The sequence below is a fragment of the Microtus oregoni genome, unplaced genomic scaffold, assembly GCF_018167655.1.
Source record: "Microtus oregoni isolate MIOR12 unplaced genomic scaffold, Mior012 000048F_ref0000485, whole genome shotgun sequence".
NCBI classification, from domain to species: Eukaryota; Metazoa; Chordata; class Mammalia; order Rodentia; family Cricetidae; genus Microtus; species Microtus oregoni.
The window spans coordinates 4,349,493-4,368,362 of NW_024543222.1; the positions used below are offsets into that span (position 1 = coordinate 4,349,493).

Sequence of the window (18,870 nt, forward strand, 5' to 3'; positions counted from 1 at the left end):
GAAGAGACCAGGAGGACAGGGACAGCATGGGAAGAGACCAGGAGGACAGGGACAGCATGGGAAGAGACCAGGAGGACAGGGACAGCATGGGAAGAGACCAGGAGGACAGGGACAGCATGGGAAGAGACCAGGAGGACAGGGACAGCATGGGAAGAGACCAGGAGGACAGGGACAGCGTGGGAAGAGACCAGGAGGACAGGGACAGCATGGGAAGAGACCAGGGAGACAGGGACAGTGTGGGAAGAGACCAGGGAGACAGGGACAGTGTGGGAAGAGACCAGGGAGACAGGGACAGTGTGGGAAGAGACCAAGAGGACAGGGACAGCATGGGAAGAGACCAGGGAGACAGGGACAGTGTGGGAAGAGACCAGGGAGACAGGGACAGTGTGGGAAGAGACCAAGAGGACAGAGACAGCATGGAAAGAGACCAGGGAGACAGGGACAGTGTGGGAGGAGACCAGGAGGACAGGGACAGCATGGGAAGAGACCAGGAGGACAGGGACAGCATGGGAAGAGACCAGGAGGACAGGGACAGCATGGGAAGAGACCAGGAGGACAGGGACAGCATGGGTAGTAGGCCAGGAAGAATGGACAAGACTTCATGAGTTAGAGACAAAGAAGAAGAAGCAATCTGGGTGGAGAGGAGCAGAACAGAGGCAGGAAGCAGGAAGCAGGCTGGACGGAGGGGCTCTAGGATGGAGATGAGCTACAAGGAGAGGCTGGACAGGACAGCTGGAGTCTGGGCAGAAGCAGCTCTCAGGAGCTGTGTGTGGCATCAGGGATGGCCTGGAGAAGCAAGAGGGAGCCACTGAAGGCACCTGTCACCCCAGACCTGCCTGCCTGGGTCTGGACTGGCGGTGTTCTGACATGTCACAGAGCCTCATTCCTAGAGACTGCTCTGACCCTCGGCCTCACCTTGGATTTGGTCAATGATCCCCCGGAGCCTGCGTTCCACCTCCTGGCGCTTCAGCCGATCTTGCCGCCCGATAAGGATGAGATCCAGAAGCAGCAACAGGAACAGGGCAGAGGCATTTACCAGCTCCACTCCATGGCTGGTGTTGAGGGACACAGAGAACGACATGCATTTCCAGAGAAAAGGCCTCCCAGCCAGCTCCCTCCGCCCATTCCTCTAGCCACTTTTAAAAGTGGTCTTGCTTGCTTCCTGCACCTCTGTCCCCAGTCAATAGAAAGGGGACTCTTCTGTACTCGGGTCACTATGGGCAGCTCAGGGAACAGCCCCCTCAGAGCCCTGGGATGGCCGAGGGGTTAGAACGGAGTTGGCAGAAGCCAGGGTCCGTGCTTACCTCCCGGCTGGCTGGCCCCCACAGCAACACAGCAACAGCAGCACAGCCAACAGCATGAGAGAAGCCCCCGGCCAGTGGAAACAGGAGCAGCGGTTACTAAGGTGCAGGAAGCTGCTTCTCCACGTCTCCTAGAGCAACACGACAGGCAGGCAGTGAGTCTCCCAGCTCGTCCCAGTATGCCCACATCTTCCAGCAAGTAGGGTGGGACACCACTCCCAGTAAACTGGAACTTAGGACTACGTGAAGTGTCAGTGGAGTCTTTGATGTCCAGGGGACAAGCACAGTATGTCCCTAAGACAGGACCTCCCTGCTTCGCTGCCTGTGCAGCCATGCTCCTGTCACCCCGGAGGAAGCGTCACCTTCCATGTGCGACATTTCTTCCGTTCTTTGAGGTGTTTCTCCAACACAGCCTCCAGCTGTTCTTTCAGGACACTGAGGGCCTTCCGGGTAGACAGGCCCAGGGCCAAGGGGGGCTCTCCCTGCAGGGTGATAGAAACAGTCAGCATCTCCCAGGGCCCTGCCCAAACTCACTCTTTGATTACAGGTCTTCTTCCCCATCCTAACCCTACACTCCTTATAGCCAAGTGAAAAAGAAAAGCAAAAAAAAAGAACTTTCTCAACTCATTTCGTCGTTAGACCATCGACCCATGGAGCCAGGTGGTCTTCCTGCCCCATTCCAACTCTTCTTGCTCCCAGCCCCATCCCCTACCCCATTTTACTTCAAGATTTCACAGACCAGAGGGTATCTATTTCTTTTTTATTTATTGTTTTATGTTTTGAGGCAGGTCTGTCCATCTATTTCTGGCTGCCCTAGAGCTCACAGAGCCTCCTAAGTACTAGGATTAAGGACATGCATCACCCTGCCCTGTTCTCTCTCTCTCTCTCCTGCTCTCCCACCCCCTCTGGTTTTTTGAGACAGGGTTTCTCTGTGTACCCTTGACTGTCCTGGAACTCACTCTGTAAACCAGGCTGGCCTCCAACTCAGAGATCTGCCTGCCTCTGCCCTCTAATGCTGGGATTAAAGGTATGTGCCATCACCGCCTGGAATATATCTCTTTCTTTAAGAGAGTTAACTCAGATGTTGTTCTTAATCATTCCTGGGGAAGGCATTTAGGAAAAACTTTTGGCTGGTGAGAGGAAGAAGGGCGGAGTGAGAGAGAAGCCATGGAGCCACCGCCAGAGACCGCCACATGGTGATACACAGATTAATAGAAATGGGCTAAATTAATATGTAAGGGTCAGCCAATAAGAAGCTAGAGTTGCCAGGTGGTGGTAGTGCACGCCTTTAATCCCAGCACTCGGGAGGCAGAGGCAGGCGGATCTCTGTGAGTTTGAGGCCAACCTGGTCTACAAGAGCTAGGTCTAGGACAAGCTCAAAGCTACAGAGAAAACCTGTCTTGAAACCCCCACACACACACAAAAAAAAGAAGGCAGAGCTAATGGACCAAGCAGTGGTTTAATTACTACAGTTTTTGTGTGATTATTTTGGGACTAAGCGGCCGGGAACCAACAAGCAGCCCCTCTTACTACAAACTGGCGCCCATCGTGGGGCACCAGAAGAAGAAGGACACTTAAAAGAAATCCCACACTAGCTCAGAATTGAGAATAAGACAGGGTTATTTATTTAGGGGTAGACTTGACTTACAAATCACAATCCTCTGCTAGAACAGAAAACAGCAATCAAATCCCACAGCCAGAAAAGAGGCCAGTAGCACACTTTACATAGGCATAAATAAGAGGCCATGCCCAAGTGGGCGGGTAACTTAAAGTTTACTGGTGGTAGGAATTTCTACAGCAGGCTGGTGAAATGGTTTTGCCAGTAAAGGTGTGGGCTGCTAAGCATGATAACCCGAGTCCAAGCCCCAGGACCTATGTGGTAGGAGAGAATCAACTTCTGCAAGCTGTTCCCTGACCAACACACACAAACAGACATAATAACGTTTAAAAATTAAAAAAAGAGAGGCTGGAGAGATGGCTCAGTGGTTAAGAGCATTGCCTGCTCTTCCAAAGGTCCTGAGTTCAATTCCCATCAACCACATGGTGGCTCACAACCATCTGTAATGAGGTCTGGTGCCCTCTTCTGGCACACAAACAGAACATCATATACATAATAAATAAATATTTGGCCGGGCGGTGGTGGCGCACGCCTTTAATCCCAGCACTTGGGAGGCAGAGGCAGGCGGATCTCTGTGAGTTCGAGACCAGCCTGGTCTACAAGAGCTAGTTCCAGGACAGGCTCCAAAACCACAGAGAAACCCTGTCTCAAAAAACCAAAAAATAAATAAATAAATAAATAAATAAATAAATATTTAAAAAAAAATAAAAAAAGAAGACCCTGCCACCTTCGCCTTCTAGTACCACTATTTCGCAAGACAGGGTCTGTGACACTAGAAATTAGGCAGGACATAATCTCAGGGAGAGAGACAGCTAGCCGTTCTTACAGATAGCACCGTGACTCGGCCCCTCTCCTCTCCACAGTGGAGGCACAGGGACACAGGGACCTCCACCTGGGCCCTCTGTGTTGAGAACCACTCATTCCTGCTCTCCCCTCCTCTCACCCCACAGCCCATCCTTGCCAGCTGGTGGATGCTCCCAGGAGACCTCTGCCACCGTTGCCACCTCCCTGCTCCAAGACCTGCATTTCATTCCTGGCCAGGCCCGTTCTGAACTCAGGCCTGTCTACTGACTGCCTCAGAGATGCTTTACAGGAAACAGGAAATATCCCAAACTCCAAACTCATCCGTGCCGGTCACCTCTCCTCCCACACCACCACTACCCAGTCACCTCTGCACCACCCCAGGCTCTAACCTGGCCCCCACACCTTTCCTTCCCATCCCTTCTTTACCTTTTCCAAACCCACCGCAATACCCCAGCCCTCAACAGCTGACTCCCTTTATCTTTACATTTTTATGATATTTGATTGACTGACTGTGTCAAAGGTCAACTTTCGGGAGTCAGTTCTCTCCTTCCGTCACATGGGTCCCCGGGGACCCAGCTCATGTTGTCAGGCTGATGGCAGGCACGTTTCTCCACTGAGCCATTTCTGCAGCCTCCTCTCCTCTACTGCCACAGTCCTGCGCCTGCTCTGTGAGGCCTTAGGAGCCTGTGGCCTCCCAGCCTCTCCCTGCTCTTCCTTCTGCAGTCCTTGCTCCTTCAGCTCACGTGCAAAGGGACACATACTTCCTGACCAAGGACATACTTGCCACCAGGCAACTCTTGCTTCTTCAAGATAGCTCAAATATCATCTCCCGTGGGAGGAACAAACAGTTCCCAAAAGCCCAGAGCTTCAGGTCTGTGGTCTAAGGGCATCGGGGCAACCTGGCTCTCAGCTGGTACCTTATGGAATTGATTCTGGATTTGCATGTCTGGCTCTCTCACTGTACCTTAAATTCCTTGAATTTGGTATAGTATTTGGTACAGAATTGAAGAGGAATTCTCCTATTCCCACAAGCCCTCCCCACTGAACCACAACAGACAATGCTAGACACACACAAACTCAGTGAATGAGTTGAATGGATGAGCACAGAAATAGCTTCAACGATCCCAATGGCACCTTAGTTAGGGGACGTCAAACAAAGCCTGCAGTGGTACCTGCAGCTTTCAAAGACATGCCAGCTAGGTGGTGGCACATGCCTTTAATCCCAGAATTCAGGAGGCAGAGGCAGGCAGATCTCTGTGAGTTTGATGATAGCCTGGTCTACACTGTAAGTTCCAAGACAGCTACAGCTACACAGAGAAACCCTGTCTTAAAAGAAAAAAAGAAGAAGGAAGAAAAAAAAAGACCAGGTGATGGTGGCACATGCTGTTAACCCCAGCACTGGGGAGGCAGAGGCTGGTAGACAGATCTCTGTGTGTTTGAGGCCAGCCTGGTCTACAGAGTGGGTTCCAAGACAGGCTCCAAAGCTACAGAGAAACTGTATCTCAAAAAACCAAAAATGAAGAAGGAGGAAGAGGAGGAGGAGGAGCCTGTCTGGATACCATCCTGACCAAAACTTAAAATTTTAAAATTTCTGGGATGAAGCTGATGTCAGGGTGAATTCAGTGGACAGATCTCCAACTGTAAAATACAAGGCAATGGGACCAAGAAACAGAGTTCTGAAGGGGCAACAAGTTTTCCCCAGAGGCCACCTGAAGAGCTTCCACCAGGAAAAGTCCAAGCAAAAGCAGCAAACTCTTGGCCCGAGATACCTCAAGACTGTCTACTGAGAATGAAGGGCTGTGGGGACACTCTGACTCCTTGTCCTACCTCACCACTCCAAAGGCCCCATTTCTGTCCTCTGCAGGGACTTGTTCTGGCTTTGCCTATGGCAGGCCACTCTGCATTTCTCTTTGCTGATTAGTTCCAAATGTATCCCCTGGCTTTCTCCTTGGCCATTTGGCTTTGGTGGGACACACACCTCCATGACCCTAAGGGCCTGCCAGGCCTGAGGGGCAGGGGCCCAGTGCCACACACCTTGAATTGTAGGTACACATAGAGTCCCCAGTGTCCACCTCACCACTGGCCACCCCAGTTTTCCAGGGTGCATTCACCCCAAGAGTCTCAGCTTCTTTTTGTTTGTTTGTTTGTTTGTTTGTTTGTTTGAGATAGGGTTTCTCTGTATAGCCCTGCCTGGCTGTCCTGGAATTCTCTCTGTGAACCAGCTTGGTCTGGAACTCACAAGGGATGTGCCTGCCTCTACCCCCAATTGCTGGGATTAAAAGTGTGTGCCACCACTGCCTGGCGACTCTTAGCTCCTTTGCCTGAAGCCAGGAGGATCTTGACCCTCCAGAGACCAGGGTCCAAATCAAGCATTCAGTGCAGCTAGAATCCATTATACAACTTCCTAGAAGGGCAGAAGCCTTCTTGGGGGCTCTAGATAAGAAAGACAAAGGGCTCCAAAGGGCAGGCTGGGCCTGTTCCTCCCTGTTGAAGGAAGGAAGAGGACCTGGGGGCAGAGTAAGAGGCCTGTGCCCCCAGCATCTTCCCTCACACTAGCCTCTCCTCTTGGACTCCATCTTCTCCTGGCTTCCTCTCCACAGCCGGATACAAGAGTTCCTGGACAGGACAGGATTCATAGACCATACCTCTAAAACAGAGGAGGGAGAGAGGACCACTGCGAGAGGTAAGGGCTGCATGCCCAAGAGATGGGACAAGCAGTAAAAGGGTCCAGGAGACGTGCACAGGCTGTAAGGTAACATGGGAAGCTGCTGGACCTCGAGCTAGGACCTTCTGCCCAAGAAGGAGCAGTTCCCTGCAGGACTGAGAGAAGTCTATGAGAAGCCAGGGAACCAGAAAGACATCCCTCCTCTAGCCAGGCCTGCAGAGCACTCACTGACTCCCGGGTTACACCGTTACCACCCAGATATCTCCTGCCTCCTTCTCTGCAGCCCGGAGCCCAGGATCGCCCGCCTCATCATCACTTGCTTTCCCTGTCCCAGGTACTCTGCTCTTCTCCGGGGGAGAGAGGCATGGTCAGAAGGTGACAGATGCTCCGTGGACAAGACACCTGCAGAGCTGCCTGCACGCATCTGCCCATCTGCCCCCCCCCCCCCCCCCCCGCATGTTGTGTCTGGCCGGGGCCACCAACTCCAGACAGGGGATTAAAGACAGTGCAGCAGAGGGAAAATAAGCTATTCTGTAATTACATGCTGCCCAAAGGAAGTGCCTGCCCACACAGGCTGGCCAGCCTGTGGTGAGGACTGGGCCTTCTGAGCCAGCCTACTCTCTGCAGGGTTCAACCATGCTGATCCAACTCCTAAGCCTGTTCGGCTCACCCTTCTGTGGAAGGAGGGCTAGTGTTCAGGGTCAGATCACTGCTACCCTCATTGCCTGAGCTTTCCCCAGGTGGCAGAAGATCCAGAGGGAAGGGGCTCAGTGGAAAACCATCGTACTTAGGAGGAGCAGGACCGGTTGGTAGGGAACAGGCAGAGTGACACGGAGCACTCCGTGTTCCTGGGCGCCTTGAGAGACGCAGCAAGTTCCTATTATCTGAACAATAAATAAACTAAGTCAGCACAGGCAAAGGCCTGCTTCTCTTTACCTACTGAGGTCAAGAAGGGTGAGGAACATTTTGATGTGCCTTAAGTTCCCAAGGCTAACGAGAGATTTCTCCTTTCTCTGATGCTAAAAACTTACCCCTTCCCTGGCACTGGCACCCCTAGACGGACTTGTGGGGCCAGGAGGGACCTGGACAGAAGGGTGCTGAAGTCATTCAGGCAGAGCCAGCCCTTCCCACTATTGTCAGCGCTCACACTCAGCCAGAGCGAAGAGGAAACAACTTGACTCAGAAAGGCAGCTGCTGTCATTTGGTTGGGTTCTGTTTTGCTGGGTTTTTTTGAGACAGGGTCTCACTGTGTAATCCTAGCCGACCTGGAACCCACTACGTAGACCAGGCTGACCTCAAAGTCAGAGATCTGCCTGCCTCTGCCTCCTAAGCGCTGAGATTTGCCCACCATGCTGGGCAAAAAGGAAGTCTTGACTTGGGAGGCTGGATGCCCTCGCCAGCTGGGCTGGTTCTCTCTGTTCCACCACTGAGGAGGAGCACCAGCAGGACTGAACATTTGTGGGGAACACCGAGGGCAAAATGACTGGCAGTCGCCAGCAGTAATCTAACACTGAGCGGGACCCCACTGCCAAGGTGTATAACTCAGCATCCAATAGCTGGTACACCTACCTCAGCAAGGAGCCCCAGCCCCCCGCCCCCAGCACCTAGCCCATGTCCCTGTCGGGAACTTCTGAGGCTCACTCCACTTTTCTTCCTACTCCACCTGCTTTAGAAGCAGCAAAATTATGGCTATACATTCAGGAAGGCAGGTTACAAAATAAACTTTGACTGGTTGCCTTGACAACAGACAGCCACCAGTTATAATCAGCTGGGTCCCCTCGCCAGTCACCCCATCAGAGCTGCTGTAGTCAGCACAGACGGAGAGGAATCCCTCTGAGTTTGGCTGGCACATCTGGGCTCATCTGCAGCCAGCACATCTGGGCTAGTCTGCAGCCTGGCTGGCCAGAGGCAGAGCAGCACCACTTACTCCTCTTCCTTCCTCGTAGACTCACGCAGACCCCAGCATTTCCACCCACCTGCTTCTGCATCTTCAGCAGCCACCGAAACCCAGGAACTATCCCAGCCCTGACTCCTGACTCGGTTACCTGAATGATCCAGCAGGGGAAAGTCCCCTCATTATAGAGAAGGAATGGAAGCCAGGCCCTGGGCTTTCGTTACCTGTACATGGAGCTTTGGGACCCTGCATCCTTTCCCCTCTGGGAAACTCAGTCCCCAAGGCTGCTCTGGATAACTTGAAAACCTGGCTGGCCATTCCAAGACACACTAGCTTTTCGGTTCTCAGTCCCAATCTCCTTCCAAAGCCCTGGTTAACCCAGGCTCATCCTGCCCTGCAGCATCTTCAGGACTCCTCTGGCAACCATAACCCAAAGACACCCTGGTAAGCAGGGCAGGAGGCAGTAGGAGCTGGGGAAGCCAAGCTGGCATACTCACCGTGCTGTGCTTGCCCTGGTGGGGCATCCATAGCTCTGTCTGCTTGAAGAGCATGGGGCAGAGCCTGAGGGACAAGCAGTCAGGTATGGTCACTCCCAAAACCACCCTCGAGGAGAGAAGGAGACGCAGAACAGAACCAGAGAGTGAGAGACTGTGTGAGCGAGAAGAGGGGAGAGGGCCGGACCGTGTGTGAGTGAGAGGCTGGTGCTGCAGAGAATTGGGCGCAGTGGAGCAGAGCTTCAATCTGCTGATTAATTCAGCCTATTTCCAGTCACGCTGCAGATTCAGGGAGGGAGGAGGAGGCAGCAGGCAGCAACAGCAGCCCAGAGAGGGAGGGAGGCAGAGAGGGAGGGAGGGAGGAGGGAGGGAAGAAGGAGGGCGAAGAAAGGAGGGCTGAGAGGCCAAAGTTGGTCCCCGATCTGCCTGATGTCCAAGAGTCCAGTGCAGGGTGAGCACAGAGGGGAGATCCAGCTAGAGGACAGCCAGACGGACAGAGGGATATTTGGACAAATGAAGGGAGCTGTCAAAGGCCTGGAGCCCCCAGGGCAAATGCTGGCATCCAGGAGTACCCTGGGGAACAGATTCTGAATCTCCGGCCGGACTACCTGTCCACCACCCCTAGGTCACTAGTCAGCATCCCACTGTGGCTGAGCTCCCTGCCTCTCGGAGAGCGGAGCCCAGGCAAGAGCAGATCTCCACCCAGCAGACCTCCACCGTGAGAGCTGCAGGGAGGAGGGGAGAGAACCGGGGGTTTTATTAATAGCAGCACATCCTGCAGCAAGGAGGGGTGGCCAGCAGGGATTCCTGCAGAGACTTCTAGGAGTCTGGAGGAAGAGACCAGTAGCAGAGGGAGAGAGCAGGCCATCTAAAAGGGCTTCTTAGGATTTTAACCCCTCCCTCCAGGAGATCTAGAGATCCCACAAGTCACTGACCCACAAAGGGAAGCATTATATTTAGGCACAGTAGAGACCAGGGCTGCCTGGGTACACCGTGATCTCTTTTTGGCTTGATTTTTGTATATTTGTTTGTTTGAGACAGAGTCTCTCTGTATAGCGCTGGCTGTCCTGAAATTCAGTGTGTATGTAGACCAGGTTGGCCTCGAACTCAAGTGATCTGCCTGCCTTTGTCTCCTCAGTGCTCAGGCTAAAGGCATGTGCCACCAGGCCCAGGTACAGGCAAAAAGGCTCCCAGGCTGCACTTTAAGCCTGGCCCAAGTGACGCTGGTCCCTAGTTTGACATAAAAGAAATCAACACAGGCACTCTGGGTAAAGGAGAGGTAAGACACATTCCTCTGCTAATGGATAGGCCATCTTCAGCATGGTGACACAATGCCCCAGGGAGTGAGGACAGCCTAATGGGTCCCTTGGCTGGAGAGCAGGCTGGAGGCTGAGCGTGCTTCTCCAGGGCCCTCTGTCTCCTAGACTACACCCTCTCCAGCTGCTGAGAGGAAAGAGAGCACCTCCCAGCACAAGCCGGCCTCTCCCCTCCCCCTCACTGGCCTATGTACCTCCCTGTGGGGCCCCTGCCAAACAGTAGAATGGGGACAGAAAGGAGGGGCTGGGCAGTCCAGAGGTTAAGGGCAGGAAGTCTTTGCTGGGAGCAGGAAAGAGGGATGGGCGGGGTCAGCCTCTGTACCAGTCTCTGTGAGGACAGAACCAGGCAGCAAAGCTCCCCCTGCTCCAGGGCACACCTCAGAGAGCACAGGGTGCTATGCAACATGGTCCTTTCCCTTCTCACCCACTCCTGCACTGCCTGCTCAAGGGCAGGAGAACAGCCCTGTTAGCTCAGAAACAGGGCTCAAGCTGGCATGGCCACAGTTCATCCTCCATGTGCTTCCAGACAGGCTGGGAACTGGTGGGTCCGAAAGAGAGGGGACCAGGTGCTAAAAGCCATCCAGGGACAGGCAAACCAGTCCTGGACTAAGGCGCTGGCTATAGTCAACTTGAGGAGCAACTGTCACCATGCAAAGTCCCCTTAATCCTTCTTCTCCAAGAAGCCATCTGAGATACCTGGGTAGTATTATCATTAGAGTTCACCTTTGGAGCCCAGCGTGTTATTGAAGAGATCCTTTTGGGGCTGGCAAGACTGCTTAGTGGGTAAAGCACTCGCGGGGGCAGTCTTTGCCACAGGAGGAGACTATTCTAAATCTACTTCCATCCAGAGACAGCTAGAGCGCCTGAAGGCAGGGCCAGTCTTCCCTGCCTGAACTACTCAGGCCCAGGGACTTTCGATGGACACTGGCCTCTGAGAGGAGGCCTCACCCAGTTGCCAAACTCACTCTGTAGTCCAGGCATGCCCCAAATTCGCAATTCTCCTGCCTCAGCCTCTACAGTAAGTGACAATACAGACCCGCACCACCAGGCCCAGCTCAGTCCTGTTGATTAGCACGCAGCTGTGTTTGGAATCTGATGAGGTGTTTGTCCCTAACCACAGACAGGGTGCCCAGCAGTCCTCAACATGGCCAGGCAGGTTGGGGCACAGCCCTAGCACAGTGCAAACAAACCAAATTACACAGCTCTGGGCAAAGCTGGCTTGGGATCAAACCCAATCAGAAAGCCTGCTGTCATGCAGCCATGTTAGCCGGGCTCCCCTTATTGCAGCCTGGCAATAGTGACCTCTGAGGAGGGGTCACAGTTATATCCCCCACAGGCCTCACGACACCCCCTTTGCTCACACTCAGTGTAAAACCTCGAGCTGGAGATCTCTCAGGAAACCCAGGGGAGGGGAGCCCAATAGAGATACCCCCAACGACAGACACACAGCAAGAGAGCAGGGCCCACCAGATGCTTCTCCTTCAGGTCCATGGGCACAGGGTGCTTCAGACATGCCCAGATGAACACAGTCACACCTGGAAGGAAGCTTCCTCCCCAACATGGACAAACCCCGGTGAGTCTGCCACAGTCACAGCATCTGGGGAAAAAAGAGGAAAGAAATCCCGTAAATAAGGTCACAAGGTCACAGGACTGGGAGACTGTTGTGCGAAAGGACACCCTCAACTAAGCCCGACCAGCAGCACCCTGCTGGCCTGGCCCTCTGGTGGCCGTCCCTCAGGAGTCAGCCCTGGATGAGGCCCACTCCTGGGGGTGGTCCCTGGAGGAGCCCCGGCTAATCTCACAACTAGGGTTGAAGACAGCGGTAAAGTCATCTGGAATCTACCACAAGCCAAGTCATCAGGGACATCGGGAGGGAGGCCGGAAAGAGACCGGGCGGAAGCAGGCACACGATGCTCTCTGGGCTGAGCAGGTGCCACACTTGCCGGCACATGCATGCCCATGGGTCTTCTGAGCCTCTTGTGTGGGTGACAGAAGTGCTAGACAGGCACTTTGGGCAGAGGTCGGCCAGGATGAGCAAGCCGATCTGACAACAGTGTGACAAAACCCAGCTAGGTGCCTGGACGACGAAACCAGCCCAAGGGCTGGAATGCAGCCGTGTCAGAACAAGGCGCTTAGCAGGGGCCATAGCCTGGGTTGGATCTCAGCATCCCTCCTGCTTCAAAAACAGAGACATGTGACCCTGACACCAGTCCCACCTGCCCCACCTGAGCCCTGATCCTCACCCTTCCGTCCTGGCAGCCAACACAACTTTCACAATCTCAGCTCAGGGCATGTTCTCAGTAAAAAGTGACAGAGTGATCTGGCCCGGTGCCAGAGGCCGCCTCTCGGAGAAGCGCTAACCTGCTGATGAGGGCAGTTCTCCAGGGCCATGGCCAACCTCATTACGAGGAATCAGAGGCCTCGGAGAGCTGACCCATAAAAGAGCTGTCGAGAAAATTAAAAATCTATGTCCAGAGGGCCAGCCAGGAAACTCTGGTTGGAAGCCACCAACTCCACTCCCAAATCCCACCCAGTTCCTCCGAGCGGCACCCATGTTGATGTCACCTGCCAGGATGCCAAGTTTCTCCCTACCCCTTCCTTTCAGCCAGGACCTTCAATCAAAGCTGAGACACCCCCTCAGGGTCAGAGACAGTGACGCTGGCAGTGGCCTTGCAAAGCGGTGACATTCAGTCTTTGGCAGCCAACTGAAATGGGATCCTGAGAGGCCAAATCACTCCTCCCCAAGGCCACTCTGACCAAGCGGCCTGAGCCTTGTTTACAGCTATGGCTGAGGTCCCCATGACACCCCATCCCAGCAGGGGCTGAATAAGGTTTTCACTACACAGGGAAAGGAACCAGGGTCCAGAAGGGGATTGTTCCTACTAACGTCTTCTGCCAACACAACCAGAGGGAAATGACTGTGGCCAGCTGGAACCACAGCAGTGCAGAGGGCAGCCAGGAACATGACATTTTTCTAAGAGTCTCTGTATTCCCATCCTTCCATACATGGGATTCTGGGAGAGGACTGTTCTTAACATCTGACCTGAAATCAGGAGCAGAACCCTTAAAGGGCCAGCTCTGCCTATATCTCACTGCAAAAAGCAGATGCATCACAGCTAAATGAACACCTGTGGGTTCAAATCTCAGCTCCAACGTGTATCAGATACTGAAGGATCTTGGTAAATTATTATCTGTCCTTTTCGGCTTCTGCTCCTTGTCCTTAGGATGGATGTGGCAACACCTGTTTCACAGCGGTGCCATGAGAATTATGAAAAATAGTATATGTGCTGGGCTTGGTACAGTATTGGTGCTCAATAAACCATAGAAGCCACTACTATGATGAACAACAAGAAATGACACTCAAGTTTGTCCAGGTCAAGAATAAGGACTCGGCTGGGCGGTGTTGGCGCACGCTTTTAATCCCAGCACTTGAGAGGCAGAGGCAGGTGAATCCCTGTGAGTTCAAGGCCAGCCTGGTGTAGAAGAGCTAGTGGTGGCGCATGCCTTTAATCCCAGCACTCGGGAGGCAGAGGCAGGTGGATCTTTGTGAGTTCGAGACCAGCCTGGTCTACAAGAGCTAGTTCCAGGACAGGCTCCAAAGCCACAGAGAAAAAAAAAGAAGAGCTAGTTCCTGGACAGCTAGGACTGTTTGTTACACAGAGAAACCCTGTTTTGAAAACCAAAAAGAAAGAAAGAAAGAAAGAAAGAAAGAAAGAAAGAAAGGGAGGGAGGGGCTGGAGAGATGGCTCAGAGGTTAAGAGCATTGGTTACTCTTCCAGAGGTCCTGAGTTTAATTCCTAGCAACCACATGGTGGCTCACAACCTTCTGTAATGAGATCTGGTGTCTTCTTCTGGCCTGCAGGCATATATACAGGCAGAACGGTATATACATAAAAAAATAAATAAATCTTTAAAAAAAGAAAAGAAAAAGGAATAAGGACTCAAGCTGCCAAGCCTAAGTCTGGGCAGTGGGACCCACATGGTAGAAGTCCCTTGACCTCCGTGTGTACACAGTGGAAACAGAAGGTATAGAGATGGAGATGAAAAGTCTCCGTGCACACCAACAGACAGAAATTATCACACAAAAACCACAGCAGGTCAAAATGTGGAGAGCAAGTGCCCCTGACATATCCCCTGACACAGCTCCTGCACCCAGTGCTCAGGGATCATAGCAAAACAGGATGTGGAAGACCGTAACAGTCACGGGAGCAGGAAGTTTGCTGCGAGATTTCATGTCCTGGAAATGTCAGGGAAGCTGCACCCATCGAGTCTCACTAACATGACTGCCTACACAAGACCTGAGCAAGGACGCCCGCAACACACATGCCAACAAGGAAGGGGGGAAATTGATGGGGTCCCAACTCTAGAACTGCAGGCAACCAAGGGTTACCGCATGTGGGAGAAATAGACTTTCCCAGGGAAGAGCCCCCAAACTGGTTACCCAATACCAAACAGCCCTAAAATTATATACGTACAAGTAACAAACATCATAGGGACTGAGCAGGTTGTACTTAAATACTTAGGAATATATAGTCATTTTTCTCTCTCTCCCTCTCTCTCTCTCTCTCTCTCTCTCTGTGTGTGTGTGTGTGTGTAACAATTTAAAAAATAGAGACCTTGCCGGGCGGTGGTGGCGCACGCCTTTAATCCCAGCACTCGGGAGGCAGAGGCAGGCGGATCTCTGTGAGTTCGAGACCAGCCTGGTCTACAAGAGCTAGTTCCAGGACAGGCTCCAAAACCACAGAGAAACCCTGTCTCGAAAAACCAAAAAGAAAAAAAAAAAAAAAATAGAGACCTTGCCAGGTATGGTGGCTCATGCCTTTAAGTTAAAATCCAGCACTTGGGAGACGGAGTCAAGTGGGTCTCTATGAATTTAAGGACAGTCTGGTGGACATGGTGAGTCCTAGGACTGCCAGGGCTACGCAGTGACATCCTGTCTCAAACAAAATAAAACAAAACACACACACAAAGAAGCCATGAATTTCAGAGAGAACGGGGCATGGGGTGCATAGAAAGAGCTGGAAAGAGGAATGGGAAGGGGAAAAATGATGTATTTAGATTTTAATTTTTAAAAAAATGTTAAAGGAAGACCGCTTCTGTTTACAGAATAAATAATACAGTCTCCAGAAAACGGTATGAAGTCTGCAAGCATGAGGTTGTAAGGTTAAAATACAAATATAAATTATATTTCTTATGCCAGCCAGACGGCTCCGTAGGTGGAAGGCCCTTGCTGCCAAGCCCAATGAGCTGAGTGCAGTGCCTGGCACCCACATGTAAAAAGGGAGAACAGACTCCTGCAAGCTGTCCTCCGACTTCCACACACGTGAACGGCACGTGCACGCACACACACAAATAGAGAAATGCAGAGGCCAGAGAGATGGCTCAGCGATTTAAAGCCCTTGTTGCTCTTGCAGAAGACCATGGTTCGATACATGGTAGCTCACAAGCCCCTGTCACTGCAGTTCCAGAGGAACAAACTCCTTCTGCCCTCTGTGGGCACCGGCAAGCATGTGGTGCACAAACCTACATTCAGGCGCAATAAGCACATGAATAAATCCGTTTAAATTAGTCGGACTGACTTCATGTAAGATAGGTGTTTTTTTTTTTAAATATATTTATTTAGGGGGCTGGAGAGATGGCTCAGTGGTTAAGAGCATTGCCTGCTCTTCCAAAGGTCCTGAGTTCAATTCCCAGCAACCACATGGTGGCTCACAACCATCTGTAATGGGGTCTGGTGCCCTCTTCTGGCCTGCAGACATACACACAGACAGAATATTGTATACATAATAAATAAATAAATATATATTATATAATATAATATATTATATATAATATATAATAAATATTATAAATAAATATATATTATATAATATAATATATAATATATTATATATATTGTATATTATATATAATATATAAATATATTATATATATTTATTTATTTATTATGTATACAATATTCTGTCTATCTGTATGCTTGCAGGCCAGAAGAGGGCACCAGACCCCATTACAGATGGTTGTGAGCCACCATGTGGTTGCTGGGAATTGAACTCAGGACCTTTGGAAGAGCAGGCAATGCTCTTAACCTCTGAGCCATCTCTCCAGCCCCAAGATAGGTGTTTTTTCTGCATGTATGTATGTGTATTATGTGCGTGCCCCGTGCACACTCAGAGGTCAGAAAAGGGCATCAGATTCCCTGGGCTGGAGTTAGGGATGATTGGGAGCCACTGTGTGGGTGCTGGGAACCAAACAGACTCTCTGGAAGAGCAACAAGTGCTCTTAACCATGAAGCCATCTCTTTAGTCCCAAATATTTTATAAAACAAAAACCAGAGGCTGGGCGATGGTGGTGCACGCCTTTAATCCCAGCACTTGGGAAGCAGAGGCAGGCGGATCTCTGTGAGTTCGAGACAGGCTCCAAAGCCACAGCGAAACCCTGTTTTGAAAAACCAAAAAAAAAAAAAAAAACAGAGCCGGGTGGTGACTTTAATCCCAGCACTCAGGAGGCAGAGGCAGGAGGATCTCTGTGACTTCAAGGCCAGCCTGGTCCACAAGAGCTAGGTCCAAGACAGGCTCTAAAGCTACAGAGAAACCCTGTCTTGAAAACAAACAAACAAACAAGAGCAATAAAGCAGACATGGCTGGAGGAATGGCTCAGAAGACAAAGTACTTTCCATGTAAGTGTGGGTGCTGGAGTCTCGATGCCCACGACACAGCAACCCACCTTCAGCATTTGGAAGGCAGAGAAAGTGAAGTCAGAACAAGCTGACTACCTTGACTAGCCAAACAGCCACACTTTCAGTTTCGTGAGAAGGTCCACCTCTCTCCAATATACAAGGTGAAAAGCAGAAGGGGGAAACACATCAGCTCTGACACACACACACATGAATATGAATACACACATGCTGCCTTACATATGAGAAACACACATACATACACATACATGTGCAGAAAGAAAAGTTACCCTTAGTTTTATTCACAACAGCCCCAAACCAGCGGCAGTTCAAGTGTCCATTCACAAGAGAATGGGTGAATAAACTCAGTCTCCCGATGCAGTGGAACCACCGGGAGATAAGGTGAACGGTAGGACCGATAATACAACCATCTAACTGGATCTCCAAATGGTTGCTGCGAGACACAAGCCAGGCACAAAACAGCTCCTGGTATATGATTCCATCCATGAGCCCAGGAGCCAAAAGCAAAGCTTCCCTCTTCTTCAGTGATTATCTTGGGATTGTATTCCAGCAACAGAAAGCTGACCACCATGCTCCACTCCTTATGCCTCACAAAAGAGGGTAAGGGGCTGGAGAGGTGGCTCAGTGGTTAAGAGCCCTGGCTGCTCTCCAGAGGTCCTGAGTTCAGTTCCCAGTGCCACATGGTGGCTCACAACCATCTGTAATGAGATCTTGTGTTCTTCTGGCCTGCAGGCATACATAATAAATAGATAAATAATAATTAATAAGACAAAACAAAACAAAAGAGGATAAGGAATGATGACCTTCAAAGTGTAAGATGTAACGTCTCTTCCTGAGGAAAAGAGATTTGCTTTCCTTGCCTCAGTTTCTCAGGGTCTGGGACTGTCAGCCTATGCTACCGTACACAGAACGGCCTCAAACTCTTAGCCCTCTGTTCTCAGCCTCCCGAACAGCTGGGACTACAGGCATAAGCCACAGAGAAAGGTATAACATAAACAGTTTGAGGGCTATTATAAAAACAGATAGCTAAGGGCTGGTGAGACGGCTCAGCCGATAAGGACACCTGCTGCCAAGCTAACCACCTGAGGACCTACGTGGTTGCAGGCAGCCAACTCCTCTGACTTCCACATCCACCGTGATTCTCATGAGCCTGCACAGATACATGCGCGCAGAAAGTCAGTAAATAATAAAACAATAAAAATATAATTTTAAAAACAGCTATGATTCCGGTTGGCCCTGAAGTACTCAACAGGAATTTCCAAACAACAGGCGCTACAGGGGCCTGCAGTTCGCAGGGGAGCGTGGGACGCAGGACCAGGAAAGTCTCTCGGGAGAACTGAGGTGAGGCTAGGGCTGGGCAAGGGGCAACCCACACAGACGCTACCCGTCTCAAGAGGGCACCAAGGAGAAAGGCGCACAGCCCTCTTGGGAGACAGCAGAAAGTGAAGAGGTGAAGAGCCCCCCCACACACACACAGGAAAGGACTCAGACCAACATGGCCCCAAAGGCCAGGGCCGTGAGGCCGTGAGGAGTTGCTGACAGTTCCTCAGGAGACTCAAGTATTTAATAGTTAAAAAAAAAAAATGAGAGGGAGAAGGGGAAGACATGACATGCAGGAGAGTTAGGAGAAAATTATAATAATCTTGGTTTGCCACAACAAGTAGCTAAAAACGACTACATCAACCGCCATGGAAAGAAGGGATGGATGGTCCTCCTGCTGCCAAGCTCAGAACGGAGGCCAAAAAACAAGTACAGGTCCAAGGCTCAAGCTGAGGATGAGCTGGGAGCTGCCTGTCCTTCTAGACCCTTCTGATACAATCTGCATCAGGTAGGCTTGCACGGCGGCCTTGCTTAACACACCACAGTATTTGATGGGCCCATACTTAGTTAAGGACCTGAAACCAGAAGGAACTAATTGGTGTGTTAACGCCACGATGAACGGAAGGTCTCAACAGCAAGTTATCCGGCTTCATCCTTTGCATCCTAGTCAATAATTTTATCAATGGCTTGAAGAAGGAAACAGATGGTATGGTAATCAAACTCTTAGATAGCGTAACCCGGGGAAAATATCAAAGACAGGATCC

General features: G+C 51.3%; 1 protein-coding gene across 4 annotated transcripts in view; it reads right to left on the reverse strand.

Moving 5' to 3' along the window:
- Tmem94 (transmembrane protein 94) overlaps window positions 1-18,870 on the reverse strand; it is a 37,811-nt gene that overhangs the window by 13,103 nt on the left and 5,838 nt on the right. For 2 of the 4 annotated variants that reach the window (XM_041635656.1, XM_041635657.1), the window contains exons 2-5: window positions 11,560-11,689; window positions 1,664-1,783; window positions 1,305-1,432; window positions 916-1,052 (exon numbers count right to left, since the gene is read on the reverse strand). In XM_041635656.1, coding sequence (XP_041491590.1) covers window positions 916-1,052; window positions 1,305-1,432; window positions 1,664-1,783; window positions 11,560-11,583 — 409 coding nt within the window. In that variant the 5' untranslated portion in view covers window positions 11,584-11,689. Of the gene's footprint in view, window positions 1-915; window positions 1,053-1,304; window positions 1,433-1,663; window positions 1,784-8,779; window positions 8,995-11,559; window positions 11,690-18,870 lie in introns of those variants that run through there. The other 2 variants (XM_041635658.1, XM_041635655.1) reach the window with 2 other exon arrangements.